This window comes from Ctenopharyngodon idella, chromosome 4, assembly GCF_019924925.1.
Source record: "Ctenopharyngodon idella isolate HZGC_01 chromosome 4, HZGC01, whole genome shotgun sequence".
In the NCBI taxonomy this organism is placed as follows: Eukaryota; Metazoa; Chordata; class Actinopteri; order Cypriniformes; family Xenocyprididae; genus Ctenopharyngodon; species Ctenopharyngodon idella.
The window spans coordinates 7,818,506-7,845,262 of record NC_067223.1 but is presented as its reverse complement, the minus strand read 5'-3'; the positions used below and the strand labels follow the sequence as shown (position 1 = coordinate 7,845,262).

The 26,757-nt window shown below is 37.8% G+C and overlaps 2 protein-coding genes across 9 annotated transcripts; both read right to left on the bottom strand.

Annotated features, from left to right (window-relative positions):
- Positions 1-732: 732 nt before the first annotated feature.
- On the bottom strand, positions 733-19,347 carry tmpoa (thymopoietin a). Of its 8 annotated transcripts, none has more exons than XM_051892388.1 (15): positions 19,038-19,347; positions 11,565-11,682; positions 10,032-10,181; positions 9,812-9,954; positions 7,266-7,388; positions 6,987-7,055; positions 5,510-5,647; positions 4,428-4,496; positions 4,206-4,340; positions 3,997-4,089; positions 3,815-3,874; positions 3,520-3,729; positions 3,008-3,133; positions 2,655-2,758; positions 733-1,586 (listed from the first exon to the last, which is right to left on the bottom strand). In XM_051892388.1, exons 1-15 carry the CDS (start codon positions 19,272-19,274, stop codon positions 1,244-1,246), a joined length of 2,118 nt encoding a protein of 705 aa, XP_051748348.1. In that variant the 5' UTR covers positions 19,275-19,347; the 3' UTR covers positions 733-1,243. The 8 variants fall into 8 exon arrangements, with proteins under 8 accessions (XP_051748348.1, XP_051748349.1, XP_051748350.1 ...); XM_051892389.1 differs by having other exon boundaries at positions 7,278-7,388; XM_051892390.1 differs by lacking the exon at positions 5,510-5,647.
- A 312-nt stretch (positions 19,348-19,659) lies between these two features.
- Positions 19,660-25,666, bottom strand: strap (serine/threonine kinase receptor associated protein). Its single transcript, XM_051892399.1, has 10 exons — positions 25,436-25,666; positions 25,164-25,295; positions 24,885-25,020; positions 24,710-24,791; positions 23,945-24,017; positions 23,730-23,829; positions 23,432-23,569; positions 23,090-23,226; positions 22,632-22,781; positions 19,660-20,355 (listed from the first exon to the last, which is right to left on the bottom strand). Exons 2-10 carry the CDS (start codon positions 25,273-25,275, stop codon positions 20,294-20,296), a joined length of 990 nt encoding a protein of 329 aa, XP_051748359.1. The 5' UTR covers positions 25,276-25,295; positions 25,436-25,666; the 3' UTR covers positions 19,660-20,293.
- Positions 25,667-26,757: the final 1,091 nt, after the last annotated feature.

Sequence of the window (26,757 nt, the reverse complement as noted above, 5' to 3'; positions counted from 1 at the left end):
TTAAAGCAGAGAAAATGGCATAATGATGGGCATTTTACTCCTTGTCCAGTTCTACCAATGTTATATATCAAGTATCAGGATCTTAAGTTTATTAAAGGCACAATTCACCCAGAAATGAAAATTCTGCCATTTACTTCCCCTCAAATTGTTCCAAACCTGTATAAATTTATTTGTTCTGCTGAACACAAAGAATGTTTGTAACCAGACAGTTGTGGGGCATCATTGACTTCCATAGTATGTATAAAAAAAAAAAAAAAAAAAAAAAATACTGTGGAAGTCAATGGGGCCTATCAACTGTTTGGTTACTGACATTCTCCAAATATCTTCCTTTGTGTTCAGCAGAAAAAATAAATTTATACGTGTTTGAAACAACTTGAGGGGGAGTAAATGACAGAATTTTCATTTTTGGGTGAACTATCCCTTTAACCCAAATTCTGTTTCAAAGACATACTTAAAGAAAGAAAGAAGGAAAAAAAAAAAAAAAAAAAAAAAAAGTCATTTAAAATTTAAGTGACCATTTATAGTGTTTATATTCTAAATTTTAGCAAACAAATAAGCTTTGACAGAACATTTTAGTTGCAAACTTTCTCAGTTGGTGATATTAGGCTGTTCAAGTTAATTTCTGAAATGTTATGCTTTATAAAACCACTTGTGATTCCAAGATCCTGAAATAACAAAAATGAAATGATTAAAATTATAATAAAAATAGTAAAATAGCATTATCTTCCACAATACATTGCAAAACAGTTTATTGAAAATATTTGCATTTCAACAACAGGTACATAAATACTACATCAACAATAAGATGGATACGGCACCTTTAAAGAGCTACATGTGAAAATAAATGCAAAAATATTGTCACAGGTAGACACTAAATGTAGTTTACAAACAAAAAAAAAACAAAAAAAAAAAAAGTGTTTTTAGCCTTCAGCACTTTGACTCCCATTTATGGACAGCACCACTATTAATCCATAAAATTACAAAGAAAAACAAAACAAGACAAACATACAAAGGCAAGAAAAGTGATTTTTAAAATTAAAACCAGGTTTCATTCCTCTAAACCAGTTCATCTCAAAGAGGATGTATAGCAGAGAAAACAATGCAAAATCTGTGAGTTTCAGTCTTTGTATGAATATATAAAGATCTCAGGTAAAAGTCCACGGCTGCTGAATCAACAGAGGGATGTACTGGCTGAGTCCGAGTGTGATAAAGAGGGCAAAGACTTGGGTGAACCGCATGACGTTCATTTGCTAGTGCTATCATCTGCCCCGCTCTGCTTGAAAAGTCCAACCTCATTAGTCTCCATGGCCTGGTAGACAAAGAACAGGAATCCAGCGACCGCGCTCAGCAGCAGAAGCTGCACCCACACCGGCAAGCTGCGCCGTGCTCTGGTCTTCACAGCAGGGGGCGCCACAGGCTTGGAAGCGGCTAGAGGGACAGCGGCCACACGTGGAACAGATCGGGTCTCTTTGTAGGAAGATGAGCTGGTTTCTCTGAACTCTGTATGACGGAGACGGGATTCGTCCAGCCATGTCTCACCCAGGGGCCGGCCAGCTGCTCCTTTGATTGGTCGGCGACAGGTGGCACTAAAAACATGAAAAATATACTAGATAATATTTTAAGAAATATTTCTTGTTTTAAAAAAAGGTTTACACATTTTACTAAAAACAAAAACAAGGCAATAATACTAAAATAGAAGACAAAATGCAAAAATACTTTTAATACTTTAAAATTAGATTTATATTCATATTTTTTGCAGTGCAGAATCTTTCACTATGTGAAAGTTATCTGTTGTTTGTGTGTAGACAATTTTTAGATTTCCAAAAAACAAAACATATTTTGCTTAGGATTACAAAATTGTTAATTTAAAAAAAAAATATTAATTGAAAAATATAATTAATGCAATTCATACAATCACTCAGAGTGATACAACTATCTGAAAAGAAAACCGTAAGTAGTTTGGCATAATCTTTTATTATTCTTTCTTAAATATTTTTGTTAAAATATTTGTTGTAAACTGCTTAAAAATCGTTTTCCAAAACCAACATGAATATCAAGAGTACATTTCTAAGAACTTGGCACATATATTTTAAACTACATTTTTAAAAACATGTGTCAACAACAAGGGTCATACACCTATATGTTTGTTCCTTATACTGTACATAAGGCGCTGGGGCCGGATTCATGAAAGTCTAAGTGCAATTCTTCAAAAATTCTCAAATGTTTTCTTAGGAAAAAAGCCAGCTTTTGGTGTCATCTGATTGAAAGGCGGGTATTGCTAAAGACTCCTTGAATGAAAAACACCTCCAATCTCATCTTTTTTTGGTACCATAGTTATCACAATAAGAACGCAGACTATTTTTGACAAGACTGGCTTGATGGGAGTTAATCACTCAGTGTTGTATTTTTAATGTGCCGTGTCAAGTTAAAATAGTTATTTTAGAATGTTTGTAACCAAGCAGACCCCCCCCCCCAAATATCTTACTTTGTGTACACCAGAACAAAGACATTTATACAAGTTTGGAACAACTTGAGGGGGAGTAAATGACAGAATTATCCCTTTAAGTTAGAAAGCAAGAAGAAATTTTTTCTTAATGTTTTCTGAGTCCGGCCCCTGGTGTTTGTTCAGTGTGACGCTTGAAACATCTCCTTACCTGATTCCAGTGGGAGTACTGAGGTTTTCATTGGGAAAGATCTCTTTTAGCACATCTCTCTCTACCGTCCTTGGGGTCTGATCAATGGCCGACACCTTTTCCACCTGCGCACAAAGACAAGAGCCACAATGATATGAACACTGAGGCAGGAAATAACACAATAAAGCCTTGCAAGATCTTCAATTCTGAAGATCAAAGTTTTCAGCTGTCATTTTAAAAACAAAAGAAAGAGAAACCATTATATAACACCACAACCTTGTATGACCCGAGGTAAACAAGTGTGTGAATCCCACTAAGTTTCCTCATCACCATTATACACCAGTGGAGACATGCCATATAGCTCATGAAATTACCGTCTCCTTCTTTGGTGTCTCCATCTGGCTGCTATCAAGTCCTCGGGCAGAAGTGATTTGGGAGAGGAAAGGAGTGATTTTGGACTGTCTTGTCTTGGGCTGGGTTTCTGGTGAGCCACAGCTCTCCTGATAAACCAACAATGTAAATTATGGCTTTAAGCTTTAGTGATGACCCTGATAACTAGAAATTCATGTACCATTGTAAATAAAACCAACACTCTTAAAAAAATAAAATAAATAAATAAATAAATAAATAAAGGTTCCAAAAGGGGCGTTTTGCAGCAATGCCATAGAAGAACCATTTTGGGCTCCTTAAAGAACCTTTCAGTCAACAGTTCTTAAAAGAATCATTTTTTTTTTTAAGTGTGAAGAACATCTAAAGAACGCTTTTCCACTATAAAGAACCTTCTGTCCAATGGAAAGGTTCCATTGTCAACAAAGAACCTTTATTTTTTAAGAGTGGTCCATGTAAAAACCAAATGTCCACAAATGAACAATTATCAACAGCAAACCTGGGAAAGGTCATACGAGACAGGAAGAGAGTCCTCTGGAGCCACACGGGAGTCCCTAAAAGAAACTGAGTGTGATGGGAAAACATCTCTTTGGCCATCGTAGGAAGGTGAAAGATGGGACCTCATGTCTATCAAGGGTTTTGAAGGTTTGTTCTGACTCAAATGAGGCTTTGAGAACTTCGATACAGAGACAGATTTGACTTCCTGAGCCTTCAGAGAAGAAACAAACTCATGAACTACTAAAATTAATGTTTAATACAGTTATGAACTATCCTTGCTTAGCTGTGAGACCTACCACAGGAGTACGGCTTGCAGGTCTACAGCTCAGGATGTCCTGCATACCCTGTCCATCAACCTGAGATTACGAACATTTAAATTAAGACACTTGATGTTGCATAAATATGAGTAGGCTGATTAGATGGATCATGAACTAAAGCTAAAAGCAATAACTAAAAATGAAAGTGTGCGTATCATCACCTCAATGCAAGCAGTGTTAAGAAGGGAAACTAGCGGCTCTCGATTGGACGGTCTAATCGGAGGGGAAATGATGTCAGCGGCATTCTCATCAAACTACACAGAAACCATAAAAGACATTTGAATGATGCAAACAACAAACTCTATTAATGCTACTAAACGTGCTGCTCTCATAGTCAAGTTAAGAGATTTATGAAAGAGAGCTTTAGCACCTTGTCAACAGGACTGGCACCATGTAAACTGGATATGGTGGACTGGTAAGAAGAGTTGTGATGTTTTAGTGTTTCTGACCAGTCAGCCGCAGACATGGAGGAGCGCTTTGAGGGTTTGGGTTCCTTTGGCACTGCCTTTAACAGGACACCATAAGAAACACTGTGGCACTACAATTTGACTCGCATCCTCATGTTCATGTGTGAGGTTTCTTCTGGACCTACCAAAGGATGTGCTTTTATCCTCACCAGAGGAACAGACACCTCCTTCACTACTGTGTGCTCAGAGAAATCCTACAAGACATATGATTTCCAAACAGATGAAGCAGAAACTTTACGAAAAATGGCCAATGGGTTATTCTTACTGTGTGGTACATTTCTATGTCCCCATCATGTTTTGCCTAATATATTGGATTAATTTATTTTTTAAATAAAGACTTAAGAGAAAACAGATTAATAGAAATACTTCCTTAAAGGGATAGTTCACCCAAAAATGAAAATTGCATTCTGTGTCATATAATGCATGGCAATGGGAACTCCATCTATAAGAGTAAAAAAAAACCACGCACAGACAAATCCAAATTAAACCCTGCGGCTCGTGACGACACATTGATGTCCTAAGACACGAAACGATCGGTTTGTATGAGAAACTGAACAGTATTTATATCATTTTTTACCTCTATTACACCACTATGTCCAACTGCCTTGAGAATTCGGTTGGTGAGGTCTGAAAACGCGCTCTGATGACGGAAGTGATCTCTCGCGTGTATATGTCAATGAGTGCGATCGATCACTTCCGGCATCAGAGTGCATTCAGACCTCACCAACTGGATGTTCAAGGCAGTGTGTATTAGAGGTAAAAAAATGATATAAATACTGTTCTGTTTCTCGCACAAACCGATCATTTCGTGTCTTAGGACATCAATGTGTCGTCACGAGCCGCAGGGTTTAATTTGGGTTTGCCTGTGCATGTTTTTTTTTTACTCTTATAGATGGAGTTCCCATTGCCACGCATTATACGACTGACAGACCGCAACGGTTGGAGTTAAAAATCATCATTTGTGTTCTACTGAAGAAACAAAGTCACCTACATCTTAGATGCCCTCATCAAATTTTCATTTTTGGGTGAACTATCCCTTTAATGCAAAACATTTTTTAAAGTTAAAGTTTGAAAGATACTGCATGACGAGAATGACCCTGATAATGCAACCATTTAGAAATATTAATAATTTCAGAGAGAACGTCAATAGTTTTTCTCCATATCAAACTGAATTCTCCAAAGAGGGTATTTTCTAGGAAAAAGACACCTTATCAGTGGCAGGAGCCTCATTCAAATTAGGTCGAAACGAGCGGACTGGCGCGCTGCGTCGCTTCAGAGATTCAGTCTTAGACGAGAGCTTTGATGTCCTGTCTGTAAGCAAAGGTCTGGGCTCTTTTCTTGCTGCCTTTAATAGGAGGATAGAAGCGGGTTTTTGAGGTCAGGCTAATTATTTAGACCAGGGGCGGGCAACTTCGTTCCTGTCCTGCAGTTTAGCTCCAACCCTGATAAAACGCACCTGCCTGTAGATTTTGAATATATATTGTTGTGTTGTTAAGGATTTAAATTTCATGTGCCCTAATCAGGTGACCATATCATATGACTAATTGATTGTCTTATAAGAGGACTCTGAGCATGTCTGTTTTCCACACCCTGATGAGGACTTATTAGCCGCAACGTGTTAGTGTGCTGATGTATGTACGTACACGTTTTTAAATCTTGAAGCCATGAGTGAATAAAAGCCTTTTATATTTTTCTAATCCTCAAATGACTTGGCCTTATATGTTTTTAATCACCTGGATGTAGCTTTCTAGTAATCCTTGAAGACATCAGGTGTGTTCGACTTGAAGCGGTGCTGAGCAGACCGATCAGTGTATATCAAAGTACCGGGAGAGCGTTTTGAAGGCATATGGAGCCGTCTGCTTTCTAATCACTGGCCCTGTTTACAGCTGGTATTAAGATGAGTTTTGGTCGACTGGATCGAAGTGGACGACGCTAAATACAGGTGTAAATGGGGTCTAAAACGTTTTGAGCTTTTCCACTTTCGACCACTTCCAGAGGTAGTCGAAAACGCATTAGACTGGATTGCTTTCATAGTGAAAATGCTCATGTGGGCAAATGCATTCGAACAGCCACAAAAGACCACCTACTCTACACCTGCTGACTTGAGTAAACATTACGGGAAGTGCGCTAGCTAGACAGGATTTAAACTTTGTTGGCTGAAGACCCAAGTTAGGTTTGAAGATGAAAAACCAAGCACAATGTTCTCTCACCATTCCTCATTTCTAACATGCATTCACCGTGTTCACGCAGCTGTCAGAGCACAAATGAAGACTGATGCTCTTCGTATGTTTTTCCGCCATCTCCGGCCGTTCATATGTAAATACTGCATGCTTATTTTGTCCATTAGACGAAAGATCTAAAAATCTACACATTTACCAGCCCATAGACCCTCTCCTCGAAGAAATCAGGACAGAAGTGGTCAACAGTGGACAAGACACTAAAACACCAGATGTAAATGGGAGTGTCTTCCGCATCTACTTGTGATCCGATTGACCAAAAAGCATCTTAATAGTAGGTGTAAACAGGGCCACTTTCGCTGCTTCAAGTCAAACACACCTATTCATTAGCTTGTTTAAGTGTGTTTGATTAGGGTAGGAACTACACAGGACAGTGGCCCTCCAGAACCAAATTTGCCCATCCCTGATTTAGACCATTAGCTCTACGCTAGTGTCAAGGCCACCTACCACATATCCTGTTCTCCTCCTGTCTTGGGAAACAGGAAAGTACTCTGCAGATGAGAGCTCAGAGTTCTCCTGAAAACACCAGATATTTACACAAACCTTGCTTACAATTGAGTAACAAAGTGTGTTACGGCCTAGGCTTATTTGTGAAACAAATATGAGCTCAACCAACCACCGTCCACCCATGTGCAAACCAAAACACGCCTTGTGCAGATCCAAAATGTTTTTTGACTTCATTACCACACCCCAAAACCAGGTGATGTACATTAATAACATAACCACAGATTGAGTTACGGTGTCATCGCTGGCGGGAACCATCTGATCCAGTCTGTGAGAAGATCTCTTCAGCTTTCTCTTAACATTCAAAACCGGCCAATCTTCCTCCTGCTTATCCTCCTCATCCTCCTACACACCACAGCAAAAGATCTAGAACTTTCCATAGAGAAGCAAATGGCTTATCTCCACAGTAGGTATGACAACATTTAAATGTGGAGCAGTCATGTGACCACCTGAAGTAGGTCAGATTTCTTCTACAGCAGGTGGTGCTGCTGAACCCTTAACAGATAATGGTGGGAAAATATGCAGGTGGGAACGTCACATGGGAAAAAACTGTTTGTATTAGAGACAAAAGAACTGATTCTTTACACTAATGGGCGACAGCGTGCCCTGCTTGTACTGCATAAATAGTTGAACAGCTTTTATGTGAGCACAGAAGTTTAAATGGTTTAAAGAAGTCTTTGAAGAGAGTATCCTCCTGGCTAGTTATTTACAAGTGACCTAAACAAAAAGGTTCAAGTTTACACAGAGATGCAAGACTGAGTAAAATCACACAGGAATGAGAAGCCAAGTGTGTCTGGAGGAAGGGAGGGAATAAGAAGATAAAAGAGGATTAAAGCCTGGGTCAAGTCCAAGCTAATGTAAAAAAAATAAAAAAGCAAAGGATACAAGACAGTGTGGGTGCTAGCTGTAATTGAAATCATGTGAACCCTCATATCTTCAGTCTTTTGCTTCATTTACAATGTGGTTGTTAAAATTGGATGGGATATTTTTAGCTGGGCTGCTTGATCAGCTGATATTAGACCATTTTGAGATTATCAGCCTTAGATTAACTGCACTCGCTTATGTGAAGTAGTAGTTTGTCTGTGTCAATTTCAAAAACCAACCACCAGACTTATTAATGGATAATAAACTAATTGGCTTTCAAATATTTAAGTAAATTGAGCAAATACTGTGTGAAGTACTCAGAAATTTTATGCGTCCAAATCCTGTCATTAAAGTCACTGTGTGTGAAATGACATTCACAACCCATTTTACTTCTGTAATGCGATGCACTTCTGAGTGAAATAGAAACAATTAAAAGGATGAATGAGACACTTTATATATCAGGTATTGTTCAGATTATGAAAAGTAAGGCAAGTAAGAATTCCTAACGTTTCTGAAAGAAGCCTCTTTTGCTCACAAAGGCTGCATTTATTTGATCAGAAATACAGTAACAGGGTTTCTGCAGGTTTTATGAAGGTAAACTTTACTTAGTAAAAGTTTACTTTACTTTAACTTTACTTTACTTACTTAGTCTTAAAAAGGTCTAAGTGTAAATGTCTAGGGAGAAACAATGAGCAACACTTCAAAAAAAAAAAAAAAAAAAAAAGTAGCTTGAATACCTCTGCTCCCAACCACTAGATTATGGAAATAACTCTTACTGTACCTTCTGTTCGCACTGCAAAAAAAAAAAAAAAAAAGTGATGTTTTTCTTTAGTATTTTTGTCCGTTTAAAGATCCTTAAATCAAGATGCATTTACTGGAGATACAAAATGACAAAATATGAGGTCTTGTTTTCTGTGAAACTGGAAAAAAAAATAAAATAAAAAAAAATAAAATAAAAATACATTTATTATTAAACAAGTGCGAATATATGCCAATGGGTTCAGAAAACTTAATTCAAAGGGAAGTTTTCATGACTCTTTGACATATTTGTTTGTTTTAAGAATAAACTCCATTTTGTACAATTCGTTTTGCATCTCAAGTAAATGTATCTTGATTAAAAGATATTTAGATATTTGTATTGGAAAACAGGACAAAAATACCAAAGAAGATATACATTTTTTTGCAGTGCATGCAACATTTAATGCCATGACTTCATGAATTTAAGTCTGTGCTCTGATTTAAATCTTGAAGGCCTTATTTTGTTTGAGGGTGAATTAAGACTTTTTAATACATTTTTAAGAGCCACAAAAACCCTGAGTAAAAACATTAATATTGTGAAATATTAATTTAAAACAACTGTTTTCTATTTTGATATATTTTAAAACGCAATTTATTCCTGTGATGGTAAAGTTGAATTTTAAGCATCATTAATCCAGTCTTCAGTGTCACATGATCCTTCAGAAATCATTGTAAGTTGCTGACTTATATCAATGTTGAAAATGTCATGCTGCTAAATATTTTTATGGAAACCTTGACATATCTTTTAGGATTCCTTAAATAGAAAGAACAGAAACAACAGAATTTATTTGAAATTAAAATCTTTTGTAACATTATAAATGTCTGATTACTTTTGGTCAATTTAATACTTCCGTTCCGAATTAAGTACGTTTATATAATATCTTTATAATATCTTACTGACACCAAACTTTTGAATGGTAGCGTATATCTGCCACCTCGCTCTCTACATATTGACATAAATCAACCACACAACATCCCATTTTCTTTCTTGCAGTTAAACAGATTATATATTTTGATTTAACTGAGATGTATTTTGGCATTTACATCAGATCCAAACCAAAAGTCGGTGAAAGCATGAGCAAACAATGCACAGATTTCATCCTCACCTTGTTGTGCTGGCCACTGCGTGTTCTGCTGGTCACTGGCGTTTTCCCTCGGCTCCTGACTGGTCTCTCCACAACTGGGATAGGTTCAGGCTCCACTTCCGGTTCAGGTTCGGGCACAAACACAGGGGCTGGAGCTACAGTTTCTGACGAGCAGGCAAGAGAGCATTTTGACATATTCTATAATCACACGGTTAAATAAAGGGATCTGTTTGTCTGTTACCTTCCTCCTTGTCGCTGTACTGGTCTGAGTCTGTGTTGCCATTCTGGCTGCCGTCTGTCTGTGATGTTTCTGAGGGAGGGGCCACAGCCTCAGGAGGACCCTGATCCAGCAGCTTCTGAAGCCTCTTCTCGTAGACCTTCCGAGTGGACGCTGATGTGAAGACATTGTTTTGGGTTTATGTCAAAGCAGTAAAGTACTTCAGAGCATGACAAACATCATGGCTGAAATATGGTGTTTCAATTAGAGGCTGAATCTCCTATTCATAACAAGCAGTGAGAAAAGCTGCTGCTTTATCTGAAGTACTTTCCAACATCCATTTAAGGACATTATTCAGGGTTGCAAAAACATGCAAAGCTGCATGCTTGGTGAAACTGCTGATTCACTGATAGCCTTGCACAACACTACGAGACAATCTGGATTATTCCAGAAACGTAAACCTTTTTTTAGTTGCTGGTTTTGTGCCGAGTGACAAGACAAGATTTTTGTGTATACAACATTTCATATTTCATGAGGCATACTTCACATCCTTTTGCATGTAACATGAAAAAAAAAAAAAAAAAAAAAAAAAAAAAAAAAATTCATGCCTGTTTATGTAAGGCGACAAGAATATTTTTTGTGCACCAAAAAAAACAAAATAACGACTTATATAGTGATGGCCGATTTCAAAACACTGCTTCAGGAAGCTTCGGAGCGTTATGAATCTTTTGTGTCGAATTAGCGGTTCGGAGCGCCAAAGTCACATGATTTCAGCGGTTGGCGGTTTGAAACGCGATCCGAATCACTGATTCGACACAAAAGATTCATAAGGCTCCGAAGCTTACTGAAGCAGTGTTTTGAAATCGGCCATCACTATATAAGTTGTTATTTAGTTTTTTTGGCGCACCAAAAATATTCTCGTCGCTTTATAATAATAATAATAATAATAATAATAATAATAATAATATTGAACCACTGTACTCACATGGACTGATTTAAATATGTTTTTAGTACATTAATGGATCTTGAGAGAGGAAATGTCATTGCTGGCTATGTAGGCCTCACTGAGCCATCGGATTTCAACAAAAATATCTTAATTTGTGTTCAGAAGATGAACGAAGGTCTTACGGGTGTGAAACAGCATAAGGGTGAGAAATAAATGACATTATTTTCATTTTTGGGTGAACTAACCCTTTAAGGAAATATGAAGTCAGTTTTCGTTAGGTTGACACAGGCTTTAACAGGTAAAGTTCACAGATTAATTATTTTCTACAAACATTTGACATCCAGAAAGTGTTAATTTTGAGCCATATATGTATTGTTTTATCAGTTAAAATTGTATAAATGTAATTTTGTGTTCTATTTGTAATTGTTGTGTGTTATGGCTTTAACATAAATGGCACTTGGTTTGATATTTTGTTTTCCAATACAATGAAGTATGGCTTAAGTGTCCAAATATTTTTTGAGAACACTGTATGATCTAAGGAAAAGTACATATCTGCAAATATTTACTCTTCACACTGTATTATTTGAGTTTGAATCTCAAAAGCGGCTCACCAACAATGGGTCCGGCATTCAGACCATACTTCAGCAACAGGTCTTTCAAACCCTCGTTGCTCAATTCAGTGACATCAACATCCTCAGGACGAACTTTGTCAGTTTTTCTGGTGGCTTTCTGTGAAAAAAAGGTCACATTATTGTTACTATAGTGATCATCACTCATGCGGTTTATCAATTTCAGTCACATTTTTAATGAATGCACATTGCAGAGCTGTAGTACAAAATGTATAAAATTACATCATACCATAAGGTATTTGAACTTGAACTATATGGCTATATAATAGTTTATTAGCAAATTTTACTTGGTCACACTGTGTTCACAGGCTTCAGAAATATCTTCTCTTGTTTTTTGTCTTCATCTCTCCTCATATTCGATTTTAACAATGTTTGTATTCATTAGGCAAGGTAAGGAACTCAAGTTTATTTGTATAGCGCATTCTTCACACATCGGTAATTCAGTTTCACTTTCCTGGGAAATGCAACATCAAATATAAGTGCCTTGCTCTTGCAGAAGACAAGATTGCTCTTCTTGAACTTTTACTGTCATTGTCAGTTGGTTTGGAATATCAGGAGAAATACAAAAACATTATAGACACATAGATGAACCGCGGTGGCCCAAAAAAAAAGAAAAAAAAAAAAAAAAAAGTTCACCACCGTCACAGCCCTACTGCTCTGAAACTCAAAGTAGTTTAAAAGAAGTGTGAGTACATTCTTTACATCCTCCCAGCCCATAATACCACACTATATACACACTATTAATACATTAGAAACAGCTCAGAGGCATGTGCCTAGCATGCAACTGCAGAACAAAATGTTCATTTTGATAAACCAATAAGATTAAATTAGGCAATGAAATGAAAAGTGAAAAACAAAACAAAACAAAAACAGAACACATTCAATAATGCTTATGTGATAGTGCCATTAGGGACTCGAGGCATACACGCAAACTTTCAGACTGAGTGGGACAAAGCATGAACAATGCAAAGCCAGCCACATTCCCTGGAGTTGAGCCCTGCTCCACAAATGCAACCATGTGACTGAGAAAAAAAATGGCGAAAACAGTGAAGTGGAGAAGGAGAGAATGTATAACGAGGGGCAGGAGGAGATTGTGAAGGCGTATGAGCTTCAGTGAGGGGCCTTCACTAGGGCTGATCTGGAACGCTGCCGACTCAAAAAACTGTTTCATAGATCACAACATTCCAGCAGGATGGAGAGAAAAAAAACCTTTCCTCAGTCCACAGACAACACCCCTCACACTTATAAAGTTTTTACGAACGTCAGACTCAGCATGTGCCTATGAACAACATGGGTTTGACACAGACAAAACTCATTTGGTCCCTTTATCACTGAAATGTTGCTTGTTCTTACTGACTGAAGAGCTAAATTATTACTATTTTACTACATAACCTGAACAGAAATACACAAAGCACATCACGTCGTTGTCGACAAGCTTTGAGAACCTATTTCAACACCCAAAAATTAGACGCACCAAAATTATTTTTCGGGACCAAAACTTGGCTTTGTTATTTAGTTAGTTTAAAACTTACCAATTTGGCTTTTGGTATTTTCATTTAGCCAAAAACTGAATTTTTTTTTTTTTTTTTTGGATAAATGCTGTTCAGCATGTTGTGTTCTCAGGTGATAAATTAAACTAGTCATAGTGAAGTTCTAAGGCAACGAGCCGCCTCCAAATATTTCAGCTTAACAAATCTTACATATTGCCATTCAAGCATCATTCTTGGTCCTATCCAAATTATCAGAATGATTGGAAGCAGAAAATAATGTGGGTGGAGTTTACGGTATAACGAGATTTGTTGATTATAATAGGAGTGATTTTTTTATTTTCACATCATTTTTGCCAGATTGAGCTTTTTATTTTTTGACATTTATGGTTTGAGTTTTATGGGCTGTTGCAGAGCTGATTATTCAATCTATAAAGTGTCTCACGCCATGTTAGAATTACCGTAATTACAAAATTTCAGCTTGTAGAAAGTGTTCACGTCTTTGTAGGGGTGTAAGAAAATATCGATACACATGAATATCGCGATATTATATTTGACGATACTGTATCGATTCTCAAAAACACTGTATCGATATTTATTTATTTACATCCGTAAACTGACGCGTAGCCGGAGGTGCATCACTAGCGTTAGCATTAGCAAACCCAGCTCATAAGACGATAGAATTGTTCCGCTCCCGCGGCATACAGAGCTGAAGTGTGTGGACTCATTTTGGCTTCAACTATAAAGAAGCCACTAAGGAGATCGACAAGAGTCAGTTGTTTGGAAAATAGGCCATGTTAAAATCCAAAACTCGGGAAGCGCATTGAATCTGAGAACTCACTTAACGTTAATAATGACATCCGCGCTGCTGAGAGGCGTTTCGATAGAATATGTAGTATGTACTGCACGCTTTCCTCTCAGTAACAAAATAAACACACAACAAAAATGACAGCGGTGACAGCATAAAGAAAGCACCTGATCATAGCGATGTGGATGTTTGCACCAGCTCTGTTCAGCACTTCAGTGAAGGCACGTTTATTTAAATAGCACTTTATACATTAGACTGCTTTAAAGCAAGCAGCTTTACAGTATTAAATATAAAACAAACATTCAGTCATGAAATGGACTATGCACTAGTTGTTAAATAGTTTAGAAATTAAAAACTGCTATACTGTGAACCATTAAAACATAGACACCTAAAGAATCCTGTCACTTTACTATTTTCCCTTAGATTGCACAAAATAGTGATTAGTGATATAAATGCAAATGATACTGTATATATTAAATAAAATAGTAAGGTTTTATGCATATGGTGGAGTTTTTTCTAAAATTACATCCTTTTTCTAAAAAAAAAAAAAACAAAAAACAAGAAATATCGCAATATATCGCCTTTCTTACAGTATCGCAATATATCACAATATATCGTATCGTAACCCCTGTATCGTGATACGCATCGTATCGCCAGATTCTTGGCAATACACAGCCCTACGTCTTTGTAGAGCTCGTAATTACAGTTTGTACGATGGCAATATTCTGAGAGCTCCTACCTGTACCACATGACCACTGTACCACCTGACACCTGCAGATTCATTTACGCACTGATAGTGTTAGCATATGCTGCATTCACGCCACTGCGTAATTACCGTAATATCGTGAGACGACAACACGTGATGTTATATTCGGAGCGGTTCACGTCCTCAAACTGGGAATTATGCGTTTCTATGGAACCACTACCAAATCTAAAGAGGTCAGGTGGTACAGTGGCCATGTGGGAGCTTTCAGAAAACTTCCAGCTTACAAACTGTAATTACGAGCTCTAAGAGGATGTGAACGCTTTTTACGAGCCAGAATCTCAAAGATACAGTAATTGCGATATGGCGTGAACGTACCTATAGAAACGCATAATTCCCAGTCCGAGGACGTGCACAGCTCTGAATAGAACGTCACATGTAGTTACCTCGAGACTCTGGTAAATACGACATGGCGTGAACACAGCATTTCTACAGAAGCGGTTCCAGATTGGGCCATTCTCCAACCGTTCCGCGCATTTCCACTGCAGAAAAGATGGGCAGGAAAGATCTGGCCCTAAAAACTTGCTGGTCTCAAACAGAGCCAGGAACAGATTTATTAATATAATAAATATTATATATTTATATCTAAATGTATAAAACTATGCACGAGAGAGACCCAGTGTGCGAGAGAATCGATGGATTCAGTTTCAATTTATCTCCAAAAAGGACAGATGAGAGTACAGGTGTTGTGCCGAATTTCAACCCCCTACCAGATTATTACCCCCCTAGTATTGGCAGGTTTAGAAGTAGGTGTGGGAGAGGGGTTAAAGGAACACTCCACTTTTTTTGAAAATAGGCTCATTTTCCAACTCCCCTAGAGTTAAACAGTTGAGTTTTACCGTTTTCGAATCCATTCAGCCGATCTCCGGGTCTGGCGGTACCACTTTTAGCATATAATAGCTTAGCATAGTTCATTGAATCTGATTAGACCGTTAGCATCTCGCTCAAAAATGACCAAAGAGTTTTGATATTTTTCCTATTTAAAACTTGACTGTTCCGTAGTTACATTGTGTACTAAGACCGACGGAAAATGAAAAGTTGCGATTTTCTAGGCCAATATGACTAGGAACTATACTCTCATTCAGGCGTAATAATCAATGAAATTTGCTGTCGTACCATGAGTGCAGCAGGCGCAATGATATTACGCAGCGCCTCTCACAAATGTCTCCATGGTTGCAAGGCACGCTCCCTATGCAAGCAGGGGGTCACAGGCGCTGCGTAATATCATTGCGCCTGCTGCACCCATGATACGGCAGCAAAGTTCCTTGATTATTACGCCAGAATGAGAGTATAGTTCCTAGCCATATCGGCCTAGAAAATCGCAACTTTTCATTTTCCGTCCGTCTTAGTACACGATGTAACTACAAAAGAGTCAAGTTTTAAATAGGAAAAATATTGAAATTCTTTGGTCATTTTTTAAGGAGATGCTAACGGTCTAATCAGATTCAATGAACTATGCTAAGCTATGCTAAAAGTGGTACCGCCAGACCCAGAGATCGGCTGAATGGATTCGAAAACGGTAAAACTCAACTGTTTAACTCTAGGGGAGTTGGAAAATGAGCCTATTTTCAAAAAAAGTGGAGTGTTCCTTTAAGATTAGGCAATCAGGTAGCGACTTCAATGAAGGGGGTAATAATTTGGCAGGGGGTCAAAATTCAGCACAACACCGGCAGTTTATGTGAGCTGCCCGTTCGCTAGAATCACTCCCAGTACTGTGAACAACAAAACAGAAGTGCTGCACTACCTGCAAAAACACCAGGACATGTAATGTTTGTTTTTTAGACTGGTTATATTCAGGTAAACAACACATAGCAGCGTGCGTTCCTCAAGTCTGTGGAAACATGCGACCGGTTTGCGACAGGCTCCAGTTCGCCTGGCCGAGAATAGGCTCTGGCTCCAGAACGCGAACTATTTTGGTGGAAAAGGGGTATGAGAGACCTGAGCAAAAAAAGTCTTGTGGGTTCACACCAGACCAAACAGCATGTCATCATCACATATGCTTCATTGTTAATGTCAGCTCTCAGGAAATTTGCAATAATGAGGCATGATGTTATTGGTTACCCACAATTTGCCCAATTGTGGCTTTCGCAACACAGCCTCTAAACCAGTTTATTTGAACACAAAAGCATGACCAACTCTGGTCCAAAAACTCAGTGCATTGAAGAGGTTGAACATAAACATTTATGGCCCTCAATTTGTGCAAATTACAAAAGCTGTGAGTGAAGTACACACAAATAAAAACATCCCAGAGATGAGTGTGTGTGTGTGTCATGTGGTTCTGAAAATTACTATCTGAGAGACAGACACTTCAAAGAGGAACGCAAAGCACACACACATCTGGCAGCCGAAGCACAAATTCCTATTCACAAGAAAGTATTTCCTCAATAAAGGGACCAAACCCACTATGAAAACAGCATTGTGCTGCTTTCAATTTATAATACAACTCTTGGACCTATACCTTCCCGCTCAATCATTTAAGGTCTAATGTAAAAAAAAAAAAAATAAAATAAAAAATAAATAATATAAAATAGGATTAAACTAGCTAAATAATTTTATTGAAAAAATAAAATAAAAAAAATCAAATCCATGTAAAAACAACAAAATTAATATCATAAATATGTGGAAAATATTTTTCACAGTATAAATGAAGTCTTTATACATGAAAATATACACAGCTGCCGTTTACATTTTTGGGAGTCTGTGGCATCTAAAATACTGAAAATCCCTGATTTAAGAGATCTGTTTACCAACTTACAATAGTATTTCATAACTGATAAATATGGACTTTTTTTTTTATTGCTAAAGAAAAACATCTTGTCAGACCGTGGAGATGAAGAGGGGGTTAATGACAGGGAAACGCCTGTACAGGAAGATTTCACAATGACAGGCCACACTACCTCATTCACTGGCACTGGAGTACAGAGAGGTGCCTTTAGCATCAAACATATCTGCTATAACATAAAAGGACTCTGTGTAGTTGTCTGGGTGGAGGGTTGAGGTAATAGAGTTGGCTGAATATCCAGAACTTGAAACTTGTAGTATTCAGTATTCGCTGTGGAAAGTGTCTTAATAATGGCAACAACAGACCCTCAGACCTCTCAGAAAAACTGAAGAAAGATTTAACTAGCAAGCATAAAAAAAATTCAAGTGCACACTGTTCATATTACAGGTTTATGAAATGGCTGTGGGTATTAAAAACGAGTAACAAAGATAGAAGTGGGGGGAAGGAAACACTCCCACTTCTCTAAGAAACACCAGGTGTTTCTGTTTCATCACTGTATTATTCAAGAATGCCAATAACCAGCAACATTACCAGGTTCAGATACAAAACAAAAGAAATCCAAACCAAGATCCGTGTGCATTTTCTCTTAAAATTACTATGGGAAGCGATTTTATACATTACGAATCTTTACTGAAGTGTTCATTCAAGCTGGAATCTTTACTACTTTTCCTGATGGACACGCCTAAAACAGATGTGTAACTGAGATAACATATAGCAGTGCAAGAATTCCCGGATGTTATAATTTCTGCAAGTCATACATTTATTATTTTGACTGATAGCAGTATAGATTTTAAACACTTGAGTGAAACTTCATCAATGAATCATACTAACGCATTTAAGCGGGAAACAGTCGCCCGGTAGTGACAGGAAGTCCGACTCAAGTCCGAATCGGTTCCTTCGAACAGTTAGTATCAAAATCCGGTTCTGAAAACGATTCTTTTATAGAACTGCGTAATTACGTGTTGCCTGACTTTCAAATTTACATGTTCTATCCGTTCATATAAAGTGATAAACACACCTTGCTGTTTATAAGATACGTGTTTTTAAATAATTATTTAAAAATGATATTTTAAGGGCGTTTATTGTCATTCCAAGCACCCCAGTCAGGTTTCTAACAGCTATATGATTCAGCTCATAATTTGGATTTTATTATCAATAGTAAAAACACTCTCAATCCTCGGCTGAAAGTATTTACTGCATTAATAAAATGCAATCATTTAGACCAACAATATTTCGTGAGTGTGATAAAACTGATACAATTCTTTCGTAAACACATTTCCAATACGATTTATGCTACACTTCGCGAACGAATCGTTCAGACCGGTTTTGTGATCTAGCGCAACTGATTCACAGAAAATCAACTCAAAACAACGATTCATTCACGAACCGGACACCATTAGTAAAAGTTCGCCATGCCGGTTTGTTTTCATCTGCATGCGCAAACCGCACATTTATTTACTCATTTAATTAACCTCCCAACTTTACTCCAACAAACACACTTTTAGAAAATACACGACATAAATCAATACTGCGAACTGCATCACCTCCATTTGATGCATTTTATATGCCAAAGCAAATCGAGATTCTCCAAACCAAGGAAGATAAGCCAACCCACCCTGCCAGAGCGGCTCCTGTTGGAGACCACGGGGGCTGGAGGCAGTTCCTCGTCGCTGGAGAAGACATCTGGAGAGCCGCTGCTCTTTTTGTTTTGCGCGGTCAGATTCTTCAAGTACAGCTGCACATACACGTCCTTCCTCTGGTCGCCGTTCGGCAAAGCCACATTATGAGCCAACAGTACACTTTTAAGCTTATCTTTAGTGAGCACAGACGGGTCTTCCAGAAATTCCGACATGTCTGTTGCCTTGAGCAGGACACTATCGCTGGCTGAGACTGATTTCTTTTATGGGATCAGTGACCATCTTAGGAGAGAGACCCCTATTGGATGCGTTCCGCAGAAAGAAGCGCTCTGATTGGCAGATAGACTATTTAAAATCACTGGCAATAAACAGACGGGATGAACCACTCGTTTATCGGAGATTCATTTACTAAAAATAATGTGCATGTAAAATAAATATTGCACACTAGGAGAAAGAACAATAAATTTAAGACTGGACTAGAAATTAAACTAGAAAGGGTCCACCTACTGGTGGACTGATGGGCAACATAACATCACAGAAAAGCTTTTAAATGAAGGCTACTATATGATCTGATTTAAACACACACACACAAAGATGATATAAGGTATGTCAACATTTTATTGGCCAAATGATGCAACTTATGTTGCAACCAAAGACAAATTTATTAAAGAACTTAAGTCACTTTTAAGCATGTTTACATATTTTCCAGACTCTCATGGAAAACATTTACAAGTTCACACTACTATTGATAAACATTTGAATAACACGTTCCTCAGGAGCACTACTGCTGAGAGATGTCATCAAACTGAACATTGAGCTCTTGCAATAACAAACAAAATGTATTGAAAGCACGTTGTAACACCAAAACAAAAATAAAAAAAACAAAATCTTAACCAAAGTGATCACAGTGCTGCAGAAACCGACCACTTATGAAGGAGCTGACTGGTGTATCATGGGTATCAAAGAAAGAGCAGGCAGCTGGAGGGTTAGCATTTGCACTAGCGCTCTCAGCTCTACCGCCGTCTCCTGATGCTCATTTCCACAATGTGAATGTGTGTGTTGTTTCATCTCCACACTCAAGTCATGCTCGGCAGTGCGGTCCGTCTCAAGTGAAGAAGGGTGGTGGCACAGCACTCTGCTGGGGTGTGGTTTCCTTGACCTGTCCCGTCCCCTGACCTCTCCCACTCCCGTGACCTCTCCTCTTTTGCCTTGTTGTCTCCCTCTCTCTCCCAACTCAGGCCTTGATCTCTGCTGGCGGGCAGTACAGCGCTTCCGAGTTCTCTGACGACAGCTCCTCTGAAAGGGATAGACAGGTTTTAGTGTAGGATATATAATCTGATACACAAGGCCACATATGAAGCCTAGTCCTATGGAAGCTTGTTTCTGCCAGGGATTAAAAATAAAGGTAACTGCCACTTATCTCACAATTACGACTTTTTTACCTTGCAATTATGAGTTTATATCTCACAATTCTGATAAATAAACTTGTAATTCTGATGTTTTTCCTCACAATTGCAAGATATATATTTTTTATTCCATGCCGGAAACAAGCTTACATATATTCCTGACAAATCACTGATAAAGTTATTTAGTATGAAATAATTTTTCAATGACACTCAAGCCGTGATTAGCATAAGGCAATTTTGATTCGTTCTCATTCAGGCAGGATCGTGCAAGATATTGTAGCAATGACTGTGGAGCTAATATAGCATTTCTTCAAGCAAATGAGAGGCAAAACACACCACGTGTCAGGTGTCACTAATCGAGGTGAAGCCAGCAACATCTGTCATAAGCGTTTCAAAATCTGCCCGTAGTTGCTGGATTTTGTGCTTATAATCGCATTGATACATTTTCCTATATCGCAAGCTTTTATTCTGGATGATATGTAACAATATGTAAAGTTTCGCCGCTAGAGGTCACCTATTAAAAAACAAAGTCGTAGCTTGACACCACGATTGAGCGCGGAATCACGGGAGGTGTTGTCTTCACATCTACAGCCGGTGGAAAAGAATCGGGACAGGACTCGGGCAGAAATCATGTTAATGGCTGAGATTATTAACATTACTGTAGTATGAAGTAACGCTGTTTTATCATATTAGATACATTTGAGTGTGTTGAAAATGATGTTATAACATTACTCTGTGCGTTCGCTCGGTGGCTGCTGGGACACACTTGTTGCACACTGCAGTAAGCTAGATCGATTTTAGAATATCATATTAATAAATGCTGGATGGCTTGTGTTGCTAAATGGCATGCAATTAATTTTAAAACATTGTATGATGGAGAAAATGCTGTATTACTGTTACTAAAAATAAGGCTGTATCTGATTATGCTACATTAGCCACTTAACAAAATAGTTTTTTTCTCTGAGGCATGGTGAAAACACAGTACTCACAGAAAATAAAGAAAACGAGATTCAAACAAAAAGACTAAACGTGTTGAGCTATATAACGATTAGTTTTCTGTCGATGATGGTATCCAAACAGTTGCTCACCTGTCTAATAAAACATAATATATTAAAGCGTCTTTGGTGTTTTCATGGTTTCTACAAAATCGAGGGTAACACAGGTATGACTTCATTAATAGGCGACGCATGGACATGGTCCATGTCCTGGTTAAAATTGCTTATTTCTCTGGATTAAAACATTCTTGGAAACATTTGGGATAATTTAAGTACACAAGTCAACAAAATATTTAACACTGTTCTAGTGTTTTTTGGATATTTTAGTACTAAAATCTTTACATACTGTGCCTTTAACAGAAGTGTATTAAACTGACAATGTATGTATACTTTAAGTCTTTAAGACACTTTTTTGAATCATGCGTGCACATACATTCTAATGAGCACGTTTTGGTGGAAATCTAATTTCGATTTTTCAGATAAATGCAATAATAAATAAAAAGCTCAAAGTTTGCTCTGCTTGTTAGTAGGGTTGCACAATTTGGCCCAAAACAACTGTAAAATTACAACAATATTTAAGGCTGTCCCAATTCATAATCAATGTTAAAACATCAAGATTTTTTTTGGGCAAAAACCACAGAGCACACTTAAAACGGCTGCAGATGTTTCTTCCTGGAGGGCCACAGCCCTGCAGAGTTTAGTTTCAACCCTGCAGTTTTCAAATAAGCCTGAAGGACTTGATTAGCTGGATCTGCATTTAATTAGAATTGAAACTAAACTCTGCAGGGCTGTGGTCCTCCAGGAATTAATTGTCACACCCCTACCTTAAAACTTCTATTTTGTTGACAACAGCCGGGTTTTAAGAGATTCTCATGTCATCATTTCAAGTTTGGAAAGCAGCACATTATAAGCAACCCAATCTCAGAATAGCATTTACTGCAAACCGAGCTGCTCAGAAACACTGGATCATGAGCTGCTCGCATGTAAAAGAATACAGTACTGTGCTTCACTCTGAAACATACAGCATATATATTCAATTAAAATTGCAGCCTTTGCGATTTCATTGTTGCATTTTCAGTTTTATTTCGATAGATTGTGCAGCCTTACATGCTAGCTTACTTGACTGTATTACCACATTAGGTAAATCTAGTCATTATCTATGTAAACTCACCAGGCAGGACACATTTCCACAGGCCGTATGTTTTCCCTACAGCCGTCTGCCACAGACGCAGAGTGCCGTCCTCTGAACCACTGGCATACAGCTCTCCATCAGGGCTAAACCGCACACAGTGTACGGGCCCGAAGTGACCCTTATATGACTCTGAAAGAGAGACAAATACATTTTATTGTCAAGCACGAACAAATATGTATATATTCATGAGCTAAACTATAGCTATAAGCTTTATGTTTTTTCTTTCTTTCTTGCCATGCCAGCTTCTATGGCTATATTAATGGCACGAGACAGGTTTAGTTATTAAAAAATAAAACTAAAGATGTTTTTTTTTTTTTTTTTTTTTTTTCAAAAAAACCCCTTAAAACTAAATTTGGATTTACTTGATTAAAAACCTTTTCAAAAGATTCAACAGAATAAAACAAGCTCCTTTATGTTTTTATCAATGACATTCCTACCCATTTCCTCTTTGGTGGTGTAGTCATATTTATAAAGCTTGAAGTCATCTCCTCCAGCCACAAAGAAGTCTTTTTCAGGATGCAGTGAGGCAGAGTGAATAGAAGCAGGGGCGTCCACTGTCTTAATCAGATCCAAACTGAAGGTAAAAGACAACAACAGGCTGACATTATCTAATAATATAATAATTATAAACTTTATATAGCGCCTTTAATAATTGCATCTCAGAGCGCTTTACAAAAACATACAAATAAAATACATTATCTATTCTCCGGACATGTTTTTTTGTCCAACTCAGTCCTCAAGGTAATATTTGCATAATAGGACAGATTGTAGCCATCTACCTGTGGGCATTGTAGAAAGCGATGGTTCTCCCATACGTGATGACGAGAATCTCCCCATCAGGAATGTACTCCATACTGCTGACAGAGGCCTCAAATGACAGTGTCTTCAATGCCTCCTTTGTGTTCTTGTCCCAAAGTCTACACATGAAAGATAACACAAACTCAGAACCAGACACATACATAGCATATATACACACACACACACACACACACATATACAAAACAATTGTGTTCTATATATGCAATGTACATACTTTACAGTTCAAAGACTTTGTCCATTACCATTATGGACTCTCACCTGATAGTTTTGTCATCGGCAGCCGAGAGAATCTGTTGGTCATTGTTACACCACAGAGCTTTCTTTATGGCAGAGGTGTGGCCTGCAATCTCCTGGGGTTCTGCATTACAAATGCCATATAGCTCATTTCATCTATTAGCATTTATGAAAGGAATTGGGTTTTGGAAATTGATTTTATATCAAAACAAAGAAAAAGAAAAAGTCACTCTACATACCTGCTTCAGGTTTGTTGAGGTCATAGATGCGCAGTACTTTATCATTCCCTCCAGTCAGGAGAAAGTTACTGTCCTGTTGATTCAACATACACTGGTAAAAACTCTTCATTTAGCAAAAAGATTCGGCACAATTAACAGAGAGTGTTTGGAGACATGAAATGAAGTGATATCACTGAAATGAAATCATTAATGTTGTAAACATCTGGTAGTTGCATGCGTAGTCTGGTTTATAGAGCTCAGAAAACAGATCTCAATGTTGTTCAGCCTTATATTTCAGCATTTTTGTATTTGAAATGGCTTAAAAGAGTACCATTTTCAGAGGAACCACTATTTTATCCTAGTAAATTTAAAACATTGAATGCAAGAAGTAAAATAAGTAAAACATAGTTAAAAATAAGGTATTTCACTTAATATTTTTTATTTTATAGTTTACATACACTAATGTTCAAAGCTTGGGGTCAGTAGTTGTTTTTAAAATGTTTTTAAGTCTCTTATGCATATATTTGATCAAAATTACAGTAAAACCAGTAATATTGTGAAAAATGATTACAAATTAAAATAATGGTTTCCTATTTTTAATATATTACTACAATTTAAAATAACTTTACTATTTGAATATACTTTAAAATGTAATTTATTCCTGTGATAGTAAAGCTGAATTTTCAGCAGTCATTACTTCAGTCTTCAGAGTCACATGATCCTTCATTCTAATATGCTGATTTGGAGCTGTTGTGAACATCTGTCTCTGAGCATCATCAGTCTTACCTGTGTGAAGTTCACGGATTTCACAATGTGCTTGTGCGCCAGGGTGAGGACCTCATCTCCAGTGACAGCGTCCCATACCTTTCTGTCAGATTCAAATAAATAAATACAAAAGGTAAAATAATATTTCACCAATATTATTTCACCCATATCACGTTTTGTTACTGTTTGTACTTACGCTGTAAAATCTGCGGCGGCCGTAGCTGCTTTTGTAGCTTCTTTATTTAAGGTGGCACCCCAGACAGCACCTTTGTGACCCAAGAACGTCCCAATCCAGTCCCCTGTGTCTCCCTGGCGCAACATAGGTTTGCCATCTGCAATTTTGAAATGCCAAAACAAACTTTCATACCTATATGACAGACATTTAACCTAAATGGTTACTCTTCACGCTCACTGCCCAGGAAAGAGAACAGGATTACTGTCAAGGGTTGATATTAAGATTCAAGAAAACACCTACCTTTACAAGCACTAATAAGGAAATATCCATAAGGAGTTATTCCACTGAACGCCAGATCCACAACAGGTCTGGTGTGGCCAGAGCAGGTGAGAGGAGTCTGTCTCATAGCCATATTTACTGGGCAGTGGGCACCTAAAAAAAAAATGACAAGACCCAAGCTACATATTTATTAAAAATCAAGAAAAGACTTAAAAACGAGGTAGTGAACAGAACAGAACAGAACAGATGTGCTGGCTAACTCAAGCTTGGCTAGCCAGGAAATCAATCATTACCTTGCAAAGACAACAAAACAACGACACACTCCAGTACTTTGTGGCCAGATTACGTGTCGGGGAGGATTGTGGAGCTCAGAGCTGCACTCCCAGCTACAGTGCTGTGCCACCAGCTACACGAGGTGTGTGTGTGTGTGTGAATGTGTGTAAGCTAAACTCGAGCCCTCGCTAACGCTACAGGAACATAATGGAAGTACTAGTGTGAAAACCGGACATCATTTCCGGCACGCGACGCCACAGTATTGGTCCGAATGGTGTCACGTGACGCGCCATAGCGTCGCTTCGAGAAGCTCTTGTACACTATACAAAGTAGCCTAAATACAGTACTTTCTTTCCACCGAAGAACGTTTATTACGTGTTTTCTAACACGCAATGTAATATGTTATAAGTTTATGGTGTAATATAAAAGATTTCGGGGTAAGAAAGGCTATAACCGTTAACATGAAAATGTTTTTCAGTATTATGAGATACGAACTCCAAATAACGAGAAAGTTGTCGTTATGAGATCGTAGTTTATCAATATTATTAAATTATGATATTATGAAACACATTTAAAGCTAAAATCAATCAAGCAAACTGTTTAAGCCACGAACTAAGCGCCTCCTGTAGGTAAGTACATCTATGCAGGATCAAATTAGAAATGCGCTACTGTTTTTTTAAATACAGTGGTCATATCTTACACCTGGACAGGTTGCGGCGAGAAATGCTTTACATAAAGACATCCTAATGGAAACAGTGCGCCCGAGCTTCACTGTTTTTAAGTTCTGATGTTAGATAAACTCCTCCAGAGATAAATTTACACATTGTGATGTCATGATAATCCTAGTGTCACGGGATGCGCGTAGGCTGTTTAATAGCCCCCGGAGAAATTTCTGGAATGATATGCTAGTTAGATGGATGGATGGATATATTTAGCCTATTGTTTAACTATAATACATTGACAAAGACATTAAACACATATTTATTAAGTTTATTTAAAAGTTACATCAATCTAAAATTTTTAAAATCACTGTAAATGCTTGTGATTGCCTTTAATCACAGGTTGCTACATATCTTACACAATCTTATCTCTCTAAAAATCTTCTTAAAGGCCATTTAAGATGAACATCTACAGTAAGCACACCTTTTCATGACAGGAAAACAGAAAAGCAAACACGGACGCCTCACTACCTGAGTATTATCTTAGTGGCATAGAAATGCTGAAAGCTTCAGATGCAAAGCAGTGTGAGTCATATAGTACCAGCATGCACCGCGACAGTCTCCTAACACACAGGGGTGGGAGATCATCTGATACTCGGAGAAGTCCGAGTCATTTTTGCGAA